General features: G+C 40.4%; 1 protein-coding gene across 3 annotated transcripts in view; it reads left to right on the plus strand.

The window, feature by feature from the left end:
- prkar2aa (protein kinase, cAMP-dependent, regulatory, type II, alpha A) overlaps window positions 1-17,064 on the plus strand; it is a 65,196-nt gene that overhangs the window by 15,667 nt on the left and 32,465 nt on the right. For all 3 annotated transcript variants that reach the window (XM_061680529.1, XM_061680521.1, XM_061680512.1), the window contains exon 3: window positions 10,007-10,042. In XM_061680529.1, coding sequence (XP_061536513.1) covers window positions 10,007-10,042 — 36 coding nt within the window. The remainder of the gene's footprint in view (window positions 1-10,006; window positions 10,043-17,064) is intronic.

The raw sequence follows: 17,064 nt of genomic DNA on the forward strand, positions 1-17,064 counted from the left end.
TATTTATTGATGATGTAACTCATGATGGTAGCAGCAGAATTAATTCTGAAGTCTACAAAAACCATTTTGCCTGACAATTTACAGAAAAATGCAACCAAACTAATCGGGAGAAGCTTCATCATGCAATAAGACAATGGCCCAAAATTCACTGCCAACACAACAAAGGACTTCATCAGGGGGAAAAAGTGGAAGGTCTTAGACTGGCCAAGTCAGTCACCGGATCTTAACCCAATAGAGCATGCGTTTAACTCCTGAAGAAGAGACTGAAGGGAGAAACTCCCAGAAACAAACAAGAACTGAAAGCATTGCAAATGAAGAATGCAACAGTCTGAAATCAATGGGTCTCAGGCTTGATGTAGTTATTGTTATTCTGCCACAAAATATTAAATGTTATTCACTTTAACTTATTTTAATTTGTTCCAATACTTTTGCTCACTTGAAAAGTTGGTGGCTTCAAACAAAAGGTGTTCTGTCCTGAGTTGTTTAACACCTCTAGATGTACACCCCCAATTCCAATGAAGTTGGGACGTTGTGTTAAACAGGTGTTTGATGAGCATTCCTTAACTTTCTCAGTCTTTTTTGCCACCTGTCCCAGTTTTTTTGGAACGTATTGCAGCCATAAAATTCTTAGTTAATGATTATTTGCTAAAAACAATAAAGTTTCAGTTTGAACATTAAATATCTCTTTGAACATTAAATATCTGTATTCGATTAAATATAGGTCGAACGTGATTTGCAAATCATTGTATTCTGTTTTTATTTATGTTTAACACAATGTCCCAACTTCATTGGAATTGGGGTTGTGAATACCATGAAATAAAAGCTGGAATTCTGAACTTTCGTCTCATTCAGGTTTTGATCTGAAACCCAAATGTCTTCAGTATACAACAAAAACAAAGGAATTGACCTTGCCATTCAAATACTTTTGAAGGGGACTGTGTGAGTCAAGGCAGGGGAGCTAATACTTTTGACAATATAGTGTACATTGCTTAAGAAATTATTTAAAACACTTTCTTTATCACTTCATAATCTTTCATGCACATGAAATATATTTAAATAAACTCCCATGATGATAATGTGCGACCAAGGCAACTGTTTTTTTTGCGCTTCTTTCTTTTCTAGCTGCAGTATCATAACAACTAGAGGTTCCTTAAATCAAGTCATATTGATTAAATCGTGTCTATTTCCTCAGGTCACAAACTTTCATGAGAGAGTAGTGGCAAGTGGAGTGAGACACTGGGAATGTCGATGAGTGTGTTAAGTGTCCAGTGGCGAATGAGTGGGAGAGAGCACGAGAAACAATGTGTGGTTGGGAAAGAGATAAAAATGCAATACACGAGAGAACGTCTCCCACCCTCATTTGTTATAGTCTTACCCTTTAGGGTCGTTGGTGACCGGAGGCCCTTCCAGCTGGTGACCATTCAATCCCAGTGGCTGACACATACATTTAAACATCTTGTCACACCAAACAGCGATTGAACATTATTCATTGTTATTTTATTATTTTTTTTAAAGGCCTTTCAACTGCAACTAAGTGTTATATGCAGTGGAATGTTATGGCATCACGTCACATTAGACCGTTTTCTGATGATCTTTTTTTAATGTTGCCTGTCGTACTAGAGCGGCTCCAACTACCTGAGACAAATTCCTTGTGTGTTTTTTGGAGATACTTGTCAAATAAAGATGATTCGGATTCTGAACAGTTCAGTGCCTGGAAACATTTAATAGTAAGAATAAAATTGTCTTCTATATAACTCCGCTGTACTTCAAATCTTGCTTAAGATCACCTCAGCCACATCTTCCATATTCTTTCTACTCTGTTTTATGATTATTACTGTTTTTAAAATGTCTAATATCTGTTGCACTGCCTCCCCAAGTCTATTTTATTCATCCATTTGGCTGGCTAAAGAAGCTATTATGCTGCAAATATTTCTTATTGCCTGCTCAATGATTCTAAAGTCTTGTTGACCTGTTAGTTTCCATTAGGCAGACTCAAATTTGTTGGACTAATAAATGATACATAGTTTGACATTTTGCTTTGATGGTCCTCAGGGAAGATGAAATGGAGAAAAAAAAAAAACATGTTACAGAGTATATCCATGTAATTCAAAAAGATTCAGCACTTTAAGTAGATACGTTTCCCAGTGTTTCCCACAGAACCGGAATCTATTTGTGGTAGTGGCTATCCGGTGGCTGGCCGGAGGTGGGGGTTAAAGTTAAACGAACACTTAAATAATATCTTACGAATTAAAATATTTCAATGAAAAAAATGCAATTGCATAAATAAAAAAATAAAAACATACACGCATACAAATAAATTACTATAAAATGTAAAATAAAACACTCACAGGGCTCTATACTTTTCATTTGGTAGCACTGGACCACTCATGATATGTGTAGTCTCATGTAATTGGCATCCCGTACCTTTGTATATAATTGACAGTGACTCGAGATACAGCTGCAAAAATATTTTACTGTGAATATGAAGTTTGTCTGCACCAAGCAGTGGCTGACTAAACCGGTCATTTATTTTATATAATTTTAAAAGGCATAATGGAAACACGCATGTTCATTTGTTCAGATAAAAGCAAAGCATCACAAAAGGCATGCATGTGCTCACATGTATTCTGTTTTTCTTTTTCTTTTCAGAAATACTGTACTTAAATTAACGTAATGGCAGCATAACTTAAATTTAATATCAGCATAGGTGGGGGGTTAGGGATTATTGGAATAAAACAATAAGCGTGATTTGAATATAAAACGTTTATTTGTCAACAAACAAACAGAACTGAGTTTTGCCAGAACTTGAGTTTTGGTAGCAATGTAGTTTTTTAAAAACATGCAGTACTGTACATAAAATTGTAAATAAATAAATTTGTTGCACTTTGTCGGTTTACAGTATGAGTCCCGTGGCAGTGTGAATGAAGTGAAGTGGGACACTGAGGTGACAGTCTTATATTAATGGTGGACATGAGACTTAACAGTTGCGTATATTTTGCTTTGCAGCTTTGTTTCGCTTCCGTAATATCTTTTTGCAGCGTAGTCCAAAAAGGTCCTGATGGCCTTTCGTAGGCTTTTCCCAACATGGAGTGGTGTTTCCAAGTGAAAATGCACACAAAGACAAACAAAACCAGCACTGAGTGTGCTGTGACGAGACTCCATTATGCCAGCTGGAGCAGCGTCATTAGTGTCGTTTGTTCAAAGATTGAATATGTTTAGTGAACGTACTGACCTGAATCCGTTAATCAAATGATTCGTTCTTTGAGCTTGGCCGCCACTGTGAGCGGAAACAGAACTGCTATAGCATTCTGTCACTCACTTCTGAATCTGAACCATATTTGACAATTTTGACTGATTTTTGAAGGCCTACAGAAAATTGTGTTCTATAGCTAGAGAAACATGGAAACCACCAAAAGAAATATTTAACCCTCTGCTTTCATCAGGAATTACATTTCTACCTTGTACCGTTCTTTAGTAAACTGCAGTTAAAAACATTGGTAAGTTTCTTGAAAATACTTGTTTCCAAGAAAACAAGGTTTTTGTGAAACAATGCATTTCAAGCAGAACTTTCACTTTGCAATTTGTTTTCTTTTGATAGTTCAAATATCTGTTTTCTTACTATGTAACAAAACAAACAAGGGTATTTTGATTGCAAAATATCAGATTAAAAGTATTGCGTGTTTTCAAATTGATTATGCATCAATTTAGAAATATGTACAGTTGTGTGTGCGCGCGTTTTCTAAAAAAATTTTAAAAATGTTTTTATTTTTTAAAATCCTGTAATGTAATCGAGTCCCAAAAATATTTTGAACTCCTAAACTGTGAGCAGTTTCCATGCATTTTCTCTGCTGTGTGGCAGACTGCTGGTTTGTGGTTCTGAGAAATCCTGAGCGAAGTGGTTTGTTTCATTCATATTGTGTTGAAGCAGCTCCCTTGTCAGGAACAGGTTCAGGAAGTCTGCTGGCTGGTCAGAGTCCAGGTCCGTAGCAGCGCCTAGGAGTTTTGCCATGAATGGGAATTTTGTGGGTTCGCAGTCATTGTAGCTGCTTGATGCACCTCTTGTAAATGATAAAAAATAAACAATTAGCCTAAAAATTAAACATTATTGCTGCAGTGTGAAGTGGAGAAAAATACTTTCTTTCCAATAGGTGTGGGAGTTCATCTGCTGCTGGTTGCACCAACTGCAATTTATAGAAATATGTATAATTACCACAAAATATTTGTTGTTGCTACAGTGCGATGAGGAAACGTAAAAAAAAATCCACATTACACACATCACATTGTCTGAAAATGCATTTTTCTGCACTTTCTATAAATAACAGAACAATAATAAAGAATATATGTATATCCAATTCATCTAGCTATCGATGCTCCATGTTTTTGTCTACAGGATGCATGGTTTGTAAACGTGTAATATCGTAGGACAAACTGTCGTGATTATTTGTGTGGTATAGCCTAAGCGGGAACCATAGTAACCGCTTAGGCTATGGACATTAGCTTTGAAGTTAGCAAGTTCTTAGCTCTTCCATGACTTTTTGGGGGCTCACGGAGGACGCTGCTGCTCCCAGATGATAACCCGGCTCAGCCTCATTGTAGTCAGAGTCCGAATCTCCGTCGACAGTGGACTGTGATCTAGTTGCGATTTCGGGGCTTCGAACGCTCGATGCGACAAGTGTTAGACGGCTTTCGTTGTCATAGGGTCATCCTTTTTGGCGTGAGCAAAACTCTTTTTTTAGCGTAAACTGTATTTATCCATGGTTTTTCGCTCTAACTGTGGATCTCTCTCTCTCTCACTCACTCACTCACTCACACACACACACACAATCATACTACAACGCCCCACCATGTCACATAGGTCCCAGATTGATCAGGCCTACAAAGGAATGCATCATATTATATTAATTGTACAGTGCCACCAGAAAGTATTCACACCCCTTCACTTTTTTCACCTTTTGCTGTATTAGACTTATTCTAAAGCTGATTTGAGTATAACTTTCTTTTAAAAAAATCTATATCCCATAAAATATCCCATAATGACAAAGTAAAAAATAATTCAGACATTTGTCCAAATTTATTAAAAATGTAAACATTTAAACATTATAGGTACATAAGTATTCACACCCTTGTCTTAATATTTTGTTGAAGCACCTTTGGCAGCAATCACAGCCTTAAGTCTTCTTTGGTATGTCTCTACGAGCTTGGCACACCTGTTTTGGGGCATTTTCTTCCATTCTTCTCTGCTGATCCTCTCAAGATCAGTCAGGTTGGATGGGTAGCGTCGTTGGACAGTCATTTTTAGGTATTTCCAGAGATGCTCGATTAAATTCAAGTCCGGGAACTCTTGCCATTTCAAATCCTTTGTGGTGGTGTTTAGAGCCAAAAATATGAGAATTGTCAGTGTCCCAATATATATTGACCTGACTGTATGTTATGGTAAATACTTACAATATCAGCAATTTTAATTGTTTGTTTGCACTGTAGAGTACAGAATTTGGGGTTTTGATATCTACACAAATGTTCTCAAAAATACATTGTTTTTAAAAAAGAAAAATCAATTTAGCTCTGCTAAAGAACTATACAACCCATTCAAAAATACTTATATACTCAATTCTTACGATAATTCTTACGCTTAAGTTTATATTACGATATACAGTACCGTTACTGTGAAGGTATTCAATTTATACAGTGATATGAGTTTTAGGTCATATTGCCAACTCTACGAGAGGTTTGCTTTAAAAATAAAATTCTTACAATAAGTTATAAATATACAGTACTATGTGTGATTATTAGAAAAGGAAGACTTTATTTCTTCCTTTTCTAATAATCACACATAGTACTGTATATTGGAGTAGATTTTTATTACCATTTGCTTTCCCCTTGAACCATCAGTCCGCACATCCTGTAAAGTTATTCCTTCATCTTTCATTATAGTGTTTTTTTTTTTTTTTTTGTTCTTCAATATTTATTTTTTTTTTTTTTGCACATCCTGTAAAGTTATTCCTTCATCTTTCATTATAGTGTTTTTTGTTTTTTTTTGTTCTTCAATATTTTCATGCTATACAACTTTGGATCCTTTTTGAAAATCGTTTTTCTTGTCTGCCAACTTAATGCTATCAACTACCATATTTGTCACATTTCCAGAGATCTCTCTTTGTTAAACCTTCTGGTCAGTCATTTGTTTCACCATCTGTGTTAACCCCCCCGCCACCTCCCTTTTTTAGCTCCTTCATTTCCTTTCAATCTAACAGTTCTGATATGGCACATTGTGAGTCTACATTGCGGGAGGGGGAGAGCTAGTGAAAGCTTGTGTGAGGATTTGTGGTGAGGAGAAAGTGGGAAAAGGAGGGACGAATTGCCACGTTACGAGGTAGATCTTGGAGAAGGGAGTTAGATGTCGCAGAGAAGAGATGAGGGGAGGGTGACGGGTAGTGTTGTTATGGCAATGAGATCCTCTTTGTGTTAGGTTGCCAAGGCAACTTCACGCTTACACTTAATACAGCCACCAGCATCGCCCCACCACCAAACAAACACGACTGCTGGGAGAACACTTCACACTTTGCACACGCAGACACATACACCTACACAACTGAACACACGTGAGCAAAAATATTTCAATTACAGTTAGTTCCAATATACAATGTATGTTCAATGCCAGGCCTGAACATGATGGTAGTCAGGTGACTTTCATTTTCGTAGGTTCCTATCTATGACTTGAAGTGTCAGCGATACATTTTTTCCTGCAGAAATATTATTATTCTTTAGTAGTAATTCACATTTTGACACTCAACAATAGACAGAGCACTTATTCACAGTAACGGTATATTCTGTACTCCAACATATGATCTAAAAGGATATATCGTCCGTACAAGTCTTTATTTTGATCTCCGCCAAATGTAAAAACCTTTTTGTTTTTTTGTTTGTCGGTTAGCAGGATTTTGGCAAAATTTCATTCTTGAAGACAAAGAGTGTGTAATGTTGACAGCAGGATTTGAAATTATATTCGGTCATTGTTGAACTAGCTCATTATTTTGAAATGCATGATCCACTCATTTCCCCCCTAATTCAATCAATTAAAATAACAACTACACTTTGGATGATCCTCGTGGGGAAAGTCTCACTCCACCCACAACCCAGCCCCTTACAGGTGCTTTAATGGTTGCCACGAAGAAGGTGAGTCTATTTTGCCTCTTAGGTGTCGAGTAATAGTGACCAATGTGAAGAATAGTAGAAAGGAGTGTGAGACTCCATCCATCTCTTCAGGTGAGTGAGGAAAGTGTCATGTATGTGTGATGATCTTCCAGTCCCTCAGCTTCACAGTCTAGATCTAATGGGCTCTGACAGGATGGTTATACGGTAGCAGCACACTCTTAATGTGTTGATGTGACGTGTCGCAGCAGAGAGCCATGCCCCCACATGCTTGCAATAATCTCTGCATTATCAAGCAGCTGTTCGCTTACCCACAATGTGTGTTAATCAACAAGTATTTACACGCATGCGTGCTGTGGAGTAGTAAACATAATGCATACTCCTATGATTGGACTCTTAATTACCGCAATTTCTTGTGTATAATGCGCCCTGATGTATAATGCGCACCCCCAAAGTTGACCTAAAAAAAAAAAATCAGGAAAACCCTTATACCCATGTAAAATGTGCGCCATCGATTTGCTGATATCCATATGCTCATAACATTATTCATTATCTGTATTTTTATTATGGTAAATTTATATTTTTATTTTGGTAAGTTTTTCAAAGAATTGTCTGTGTCACAATAAGTATTCTTAATAATAATAAAAATAATAATTGTCCATGTGCTGATGTAACGGAAATAAGTGGGCCACGCTTGATGTAAAAAAAAAAAAATCTTACCCTTCTTACATTGCCACCTGCAGTGACTGTATGAGTCCCCGAAGTCATCCACTCGTTCAATTTCTGTGTGCTTTTTAAAAGGGTGATTGCACGATATTACCTACAACTGCGCAGTCATGCCACCACGAATGATAAACAAGTTAGTTTTATTTTCTTTTGGGATTTGTTTGATGGCTGGCATGCAATGGCCAAAAGGCATCCAGCACCAGGATTTTGCGAGACAGTCACTAGTGGTGACACCAGACTGACCTAATTCAGTCCTTTAGTAAACGCCTCATCCATCCACCCTTTTGGGTGGCTTCTCACTATCACGCCCGTTGGCCACTGGCAATTCTTGGGGAGAGTTTTTTGTTTAAAGATTATGTATGGCTTCATTTTAGTCCCATCTCCATACGTGCCAAGCATTACAGTAAAATGGGTTTTTTCGTTCCCAGTATACTTTATCCTCGCTGTTTTTCCACCTTTCTGATCGATTGTTTGAGTGCTTGGCAGATCAAAGGTGAGGGGTGTTTGATCGGCATTTGCTATGCAGCCAATTTCGTATTCTCACTGCTTTCTCAGCCGAATGATGAACTGCTGGTATTTCGTCAATTTATCCTCATCGGCTGCAAGACAAATTGTTGTTCTGCACCTAACAGAGAGGTTGTATCTCCTCATAAATAAGTAGCACCAGTTTGCAGATGCCCTGAAGTCTTGGTTACCTTTATTCCTCATTGTTAGAGCTTTGAGACGAAGTTCGACAGTGCTGATAGATAGTGCAGCCACTTGCCCTCCGTTCGGCTACAATCTGCAGCAGCTCTTCCTCCATCTCTGGGAACTGCACGACTTTCCCACGTTCCAAAGCTATTGCATGTGCTTTTTGCTGGAAGATTTTCTCCGTTTTCCTCCACAATCTCACGTTCGATTCGCCCACTTTGAACTGCCGCGCTGCTTTGCGGTTTCCCACGTCTTTGGCAGTGGTGATTTTAAAACCCTTTTAAAAGCGGCTGCGTAACTAGCCCTTTTAGTCGCCATTTTCTATCTTAGTTGAAGTTAAAGCAAACTCAGGGGTAGTCGATTCTGCTGTTTACTGCAGTAGAAACAAATATGCTACGCTAACGATGGTAACATGGCAAACTGCTGCGAGCAGATCAGAAATCTCAGCTTGGCGGCGTATATTACCGTAATACATATAAATGTGTAACATTAGACATTGGATAGCATATTGGAATGTAAGTTTACACCTTTTTCACAACCCTTAGGTACCTTTATACAACTATACAATGTGAGTTCCATTTTTTTATTGTTTTTTTTATTTCTATATATAATGCGCTCTATCGAAAATATCTATTATCTATCTATATCTATTGAAAATATTTTGGGGGAAATGTGCATGTTATTCACGAGAAATTACGGTATTCCTGATTCATATTCATATCTAGCAGTTTCTGCTTCAGGCACCGTGATGAATACTATGGTCAAGGTTGCAGCACTGAAGTTACAAGCTGCAAATTTGCAGTGTTTCGTCAAATAATGGACTCTGCGTTAATGGATGCCCTTGGTCAGCAAGTGCTGCGACTGAATTTTTAAGAACCCAGCCTGCCACCGTGGGGATCTCTGTTCACACCCATGGTTGTTGTTCCATAACTCTAAAACTCAATGTCTAAAATGTATAAAACTGCTCCAAGGCCATACAAGTCCCCCACAGTCCTGTTGTCTGTCCACTGTCAACAATGATTATTGAGTGTGATAGTTTTCCCACCCATCAATATTCTATAGCACTTATTCTGTACATGGTCATGGGGTGGGGGTAGGTGTCCTATCGAGTGTGAATTTCATCTCCTAAATGAGATTGTGAAGCCATTGAAAAATAATGTCTGTTTTTTTTTTTAGCAAAATTAGGTGTTGCTGTCACAGCACGTTGCCACCACTAAGATCTTTTTTGACAGGTCTTTTTCTCCACATCTGCCTGTTTGACTTTCTCGTTTTATTTGCATCTTTCTCTGTAGCTGGTCGTTCTAATTGTATGCCTTTTTTAATCTGATTGTTTTTCAATGAAATTACATTGTATGTTGTTAAAAAACCGACCATCACAAAAATGTCTTGATTGTGTAAACACAATGATGTTAATTTTCCTCACCCCATTCTTGTCTGTTTGCAGCCCCACCACCAAGCAGATTCAACAGAAGAGTGTCAGGTGAGATTCTTGTGTGTGTCCTGTGTGTTTACTATTATATCTTTGACGTCATGTCCCTTAAGGGATATTCACACTGAGTATGATATTGCATGCCTTGCTGGGTAACAGGCTCTTTTGCGGTGTGCGCACATTATTGTGTTGACCATGCATGTCAAACAAAAGTATCAGATAGACTGACGGCCTCCTTCACTTACCTCGGATTTGTTACAATGGGTCTCCTGCGCAGGCTGTGTCAGTCTGCGCAGCCTTATTAAAATTAGGTCCAGAAGTATTTGGCCAGTGATAGTTTTGGGGATTTTTGCCTTTATACAGCATCACAAGGGGTTCAAAATGATCAATTCAATTTAAGAGATTCCACCAAAAAACATTTGTTTGCCATTTTATGCAAAATACAGTGGACCCCAGTTATTCGCGGGGGATAGGGACTGGGCCGGACCGGACCGCGAATAGCAAAAATCCCTGGATCATAATTGCATTGGGGAAAAAAAATATATTATTTTTATTCTTAAACCCCCCAAAATTGTTGCGTAAGTGTGGATGAACAGCCAAAGAGTGGGACCAACCCCCCCCCCCCCCCCAAAAAGAAAAGACAAAAAGGAAAAAAAATGAGGGGAAAAAAGGAAAAAAAATCCTAATAGGTGAATCCTCGGGTGTCAAACCGCAAGTATGAAAGTGTCCATTGTACCCCCATCTTTAGGGGTACTGGAAAGTATTTGGAAATGTAACACATAAGGTACGTCTCATTAAATTATAATAGTGTCAAAGGCTTAATTTAGTTTGGTAGTGAAATGTGAAACTAACATTATAGATATGCACTGCACACACTCAGAGTGAAATATGCATACACTCCTTGAAGTCTCGGCGCCCTTTGCACAATGGTCATTGCACCGGACTATTGCAATATTAGTCATTCGAACTGCTCTAAGTGCTAGAGGACTCTGCATCTTTTGCACAATTGTCAAAAAAAAAAATGTACCGGCATTACCAGATAACTATTAACCCTTTATTGCTCAGTGTCTGTTTTTTGTCAATGTCTTTATGTCTCAAAAGTGTTCTCTGTCAATTGACTGTCTGTTGTCGTACTAGAGCGGCTCCAACTACCGGAGACAAATTCAGATTCTGCTATTTTTTTTTTATATAATTTTGATAATTATAGCTTAGAGCAGATGAAAACCCAAAATTAACCACGTCTAAAAACTACAATATTATGTAACAATCAAGAAACAATAAAACATATTTTTTAAAGTAGAAATTAGACAGATTTATTAAACACTTTGGAAAATACTTTGCAAAGAGCAAATTCCTATGTAATGTATGAGTGCTGAGTTAAATGAACGTTTCCACCATATTCTAATTTATTGACATGATAACCATAATTTTTAGTAGACTTTGCACTGATCTGATCGGCGATTATTAGCATTTTATGCTGATCGGCTTTTTCATAATTCGCAGATCGCTTTGCAAAAGACATTTAGTCCGCGTCGTCATCGTGTACAGTATATTTGAAGCCAAAAGCTAGTTTATTTTTAGCCTTGTCGTGTGTCTTTTGACGTAGTACTGTAAATATCTGACCGCCAATAAAGTTATTTAAAAGAAAAAAAATCATGGCGGTGTTGTGGAACAGACAACACGTCTGAGACAGACAAGACATAATGGCTTGATCACACAACAAGACAAATGTGGTCTTTCAGGATTGCACTATGTCATACAACTGCAATAAAATCTTGTATTCTGATACCACCACACCCCGTTTGTTACCATCACTGGGCTTTAGCTTGTCAACTCAGACGCGACTGGATACACTCGTTACCATGGCGACGACAACAACAATGGATCGCGCGTGTATTGTGAACAATATGGGGAAAAACGTGTGGTGGTCACCGGTACTCGGGATAGGACGTTCTTTTAAGTATTGCTTGGGGTATGTCCACGTACTTTAAATACGATACGGTTTGCAAGCAGGCAACAAAATGTTATGTAGCCTAGCAAGCAAATGCTAGCACTACTTGACGTGGTGCATGACTAGCCGCTTGAAGCACTTCATCAAGATTGGAGTGAGCGCTACCAGACGGTAGTCATTGAGGCAGGACGCAGACGACTTCTTCGGGACCAGGATGATGGCGGTGGCTTTGAAGCACGTGGGGACAACACCCTGACTCAAGGTGGTGTTGAAGATATCCGTGAAGACATCTGTGAGTTCAGCTGCACAGTCCCTCAGAACACAACCAGGTATGTTGTTTGGGACCAGGGCTTTTCGTGTGTTGATCTCATCGAGAGATCTTCTCACGCTGTCCCGGGGTCAGTGTCAGCACTTGGTCACCAGGAGGGGGTGGGGTGCTGTTGTCAGAATCATATTTATTTGCCGAGTATGTCTAAAAAACACACAAGGAATTTGTCTCCGTTAGTTGGAGCCGCTCTAGTACGACAACAGACAGTCAATTGACAGAGAACACTTTTGAAACATAAAGACATTGACAAAAAACACTCACTGAGCAATAAAGGGTGCCGGTACATATATATATTTTTTTGTTGTAATTATTATTTTTTTTTTTTTTTACAATTGTGTAAAAAGAGTCCTAGCAGTTCGAAAGATGGAGCAGATGCTACTCTGGCATGAGTGGCCAGTATTAGTCAACAACAGATATGCAAATAGTGGAGTGTGGCGAGACTACTACAGTGAGTGCACGAGTAATGTATAATTGGCCCCACAGAAATTTGACAACAAACTCAAGACAATAAAATGCCAGCATGTTGTAATGGAATTGTAGGTTAGGTGTTTAAGAAGTTGATTGCAAGAGGGAAGAAGCTGTTGGAATGTCTGCTAGTTCTAGTTTGCATTGATCGGTAGCGCCTACCTGAGGGAAGGAGCTGGAAGAGTTGGTGACCGGGATGTGGAGGGTCTGAGAGGATTTTGCACGCTCTTGTCTTAGTTCTGGCAGCAAGTCCTCAAGGGTGGGTAGGGGGGTACCGACAATCCTTTCAGCAGTTTTGATTGTCCGTTGCAGTCAGAGTTTGTCCTTTTTTGTAGCAGCACCAAACCAGACTGTGATGAAAGAACACAGGACTAATTTGATGACCTCTGTGTAGAACTGCCTCAGCAGCTCCTGTGGCAGGCCGTGCTTTCTCAGAAGCCGCAGGAAGTACATCCTCTGCTGGGAGGATGGAGTTGATGTTGGTCGCCCATTTCAGGTCCTGAGAGACTGTAATTCCCAGGAACTTGAAGGTCTCGACAGTTGACACAAGGCAGCTGGACAGCGTGAGGGGCAGCTGTGGTGAAGGATGCCTCCTGAAGTCCACGATCATCTCTACAGTCTTGAGCGTCTTCAGCTCCAGGTTGTGTCGGCCGCACCACAGCTACAGCCGCTCCACTTCCTGTTGATATGCAGACTCGTCACCGTCCTTGATGAGGCCGATGACAGTGGTGTCATCTGGAAACTTCAGGAGTTTGACAGCCGGGTGCGCTGAGGTGCAGTCGTTCGTGTAGAGAGAGAAGAGCAGCGGAGAGAGGACACAACCTTGGGCGCCCCAGTGCTGGTGCTGCGTGTGGATGAGGTGGCTTCCCCCAGCCTCACCTGCTGTGTCCTGCCCGTCAGGAAGCTGTAAATCCATTGGCAGATGGCAGGCGAGACGCTGAGCTGGAGAAGCTTGGAGGAAAGGAGTTCAGGGATGATTGTGTTGAACGTTGAGCTGAAGTCCACGAACAGGATCCTCTCATAGGTCCCTGCACTGTCGAGGTGTTCAAGGATGAAGTGCAGTCCCATGTTGACTGCATCATCGGCCGTCAGCTGTTCACTGATATGATGATGTAGCTCCTTTGGCGCCTCACTCCTGTTATTGCTGGAGTTTGGAGGAATATAGATTGCCACAAGCACTATAGCAGTGAATTCCTTCTGTAAATAAAACGGCCAGCACTTAGGAGCCATAAACTCCAGTCGCGGTGTGCAGTGTTGACTGACCAAGATAGCGTCCCAGCACCAGGTGTCATTTGATGTAAACTCACAGTTCACCGCCACGAATCTTGCCACCCGCAAGAGTTCTGTCCGCTCGGTAGCATGCTATCCAGTCGAGCTGAATGGCGGCGTCTGGAACGCTGCTGTTAAGCCATGTTTCCACAAACACAACACTCTCCCACAGTCTTACGGGTAGAGCGGAGCAGTCGAATGTAATCCCAACTTGTTGTCCAGAGAGTATACGTTGGCTAACACGATGGAGGGAATAGCCGGCTCGTGTAGTTTAGCCGCTAGCCTAGCTCGGATACCTCCACGGTTGACCCATTTCTGCTTCCTCCTTCGCCTCCACTCTGGGCGCGATGCAGGAGTAGGGGTCGCAGCTGTTGTAGGCATCCGGAGCAGCCCGCAGTTCCGTAGCTCCTCAGTGAGAGTAGAGTGTAACTCCATGAAAGTAAGTTCTACCGATGTCGAGCAGAAACTTCCGACTGTATCTGTGTCTTGGAACATGTAGACATGACAAAGACGGACTAAAACACTGATTTATAAGACGAAAAACACGAAAACACTGTTTGTTTGGGACAGAGCGCAGCCACTGTGTATGCACGCGCCGCCATCTTGAAGAAAAAACATGACCTGACGAGAGAATATTTTTGAAGATACTCAGTTTTCAGTAAATGGGCAGTCATTTTAATAGACACATTGCTCCATCTTGTGATCGGATCGGTGATTGGTAAACAGTTTAAAAAAAATTTCTAATCGTGTAAAGCCTAATTTTTAGTAAGTGGATGAAAATCATTTTAAAGGTCCCACCTTTAAGGTGACTCTAACATGGATTTAGTATAATAGTGTCAATTTCATTCCACAAAGCACCTTGGTTTTGTCATACGTGCAGAGATCTTCGCTAGTAATGTAGATAAGCTCGAGAAATTTGAATGACCTGATTTCATGCCTTTCGGCAGAAAGATGTCTGGAATTCAGGAATGCGTGGACAATTTTTCACTTTTACTGAGGTACCATAGAGCCAATATTACATCCCAAATACTAAAAATTTGGGTTGGTAAAATACAGGACTTTTAAATCAATGAGTGCTTGAAGTGGGTGGCACAGTGGCCAACTGGATAGCACATCCGCCTCCCAGTTCAGAAGCTGTGGGTTCCTATCTGGCCTCTGGCCTTCCAGCATGGAGGTTGTGTGGGTTTTCACTGGCTGGCGACCACTCCAGTGTGTAGCCTGCCTCTCGCCTTTTCAGCGGTATTCAGTAGAAAGTGGATGGTTGGATGAAGCACTTAAAGTCTGGAGCTAATAGACGTCAGCAAATTCTGAGTTTCCTTCCTGGTGATTCTTTGCCAGCCCTTCACTGTAGCAACTTCGAGTGAATGAAAAACATGCTCTACTTTCTTTCCCCGACTTAATTAACAATTCAAGAATAATCCTTTTTGTGCCTTCAGAAAGTGTTGAGTATAGGCCAGTCACAATATTTACTATATCGACTTATCGTTTGATAAATAAAATGGACCTGATAGTTTTTCCGGGCTCCATAAATTCTCGTCGTTGGTTGGACGGCTGTGTCATCAGCCGCGAGTGGGCTCATGGAATGCTGGCAGACTTGTACACTCTTGCCAGTGTTGGCTCTGTCCAAGACTCCACACTCCACAGCCTTGCTCCATATGCAGTGCATAGATTCACACAACAGACACACTTAAGGGAGAATGAACTGTTTGTTGTTTGGAGCTAACGAGCTAGCTTATGAGCGAACAAGCTAGCCTGCAAGCTAGCAAGTTGAGCTAAACAACTTGCTCTACCGCGGCTATGTTGTTTAAAACATCAACACTTTGCTTCATGTTGTTGTATTAGTCCCCAATCAACACAAACACTGGAATGTTAACTGTTTATTAAGCAGAACGTCAGTGGCACACATTCAGCCAATAGTTGACGACAGTGAACAGCAACATATATTTGATTGACAGTTGAAGGGCTCATTTTCGGCGGACCGACGACAAAGTAGCCGGGTTTACGTGGAGAGTTTTTTTGTCATTTCGATTGAAGATTTCTAGTCAACTGTTTACATGTGACGTGATCTATTCTGATTGAGTGTATACATGATGTGTACTACATTTCATCGGAACAGCCTTGTGACATGCAGACGTCATCATGAACGTCACGTCATTTATCAAGATGGAGGGCCGTCATCTATTCATCACAGTAGTTGGATTGTTTTTATGTTTATTTTTAAAAATAACAACCTTAATTGAAAAAAAGTTCTCTGTCGAGAGCCGTCATTTTTACGCCATGCGTAAACGATGACGTCACCGCACATTTATGTTGAGGCGAAGCATTCCTGTGAAACTGAATGAAATTCCATTCGGATTCGGCCTGTTTATTCCGATTGAGATCTTTATATGGAGCATTTCCATTCGATTTGTGCTACTAAATCGATGATAATCGGAATAGAAGGCTATTATGTCATTTGCGAAGGGGCGAATTATGACATTAAACCGATCAGCATAAAATGCTAAATATCGGCCGATACCGATCAGCCCGATCAAATCGGTGTAAAGTCTAGTTATGAGTTATAAAAATACATGGTATTAACCTTGTAGGGTGATCAGAGTCAGCCACATGTGCTCCCACCACCCGAAAGAGTAGTGTCACCCACGATTGCAGCAATTCTCTCCTCGAACGGGGTGAGGCCCTCCGCGCCGGTTCTTCCGCCTGTTTTGGGCACACTTTGGTGGTGGGCAGCTGTCCTCCGCTTCACATCCACCTTAATGTCTGACCACTTCTTATTTAGTTCAACGTGTGTGCGCTGTTCCGACCCCACAGCATTGACAGCCGCACAAGCGCTGTCCCATTCACTCTTCTTCCCCTTGTTGTTGACGCCGGAGGACTGTGTGCCAAAATAGAATTTTCTTGCGCACCTCTACTTCATTGAACAACTTCACATTCAGAATTTTTTTTTTTTTCTTCATTACCTTGCTCATTGTCCTTTTTTCCTGATCATGCAGGGATCTCAGGTGCAGAGTTCATTTAAATATGATTTGCATATTTAAATGTGGGCGTGGACAGGGAGGA

This window comes from Phycodurus eques, chromosome 1 (assembly GCF_024500275.1).
Source record: "Phycodurus eques isolate BA_2022a chromosome 1, UOR_Pequ_1.1, whole genome shotgun sequence".
NCBI lineage: Eukaryota > Metazoa > Chordata > Actinopteri > Syngnathiformes > Syngnathidae > Phycodurus > Phycodurus eques.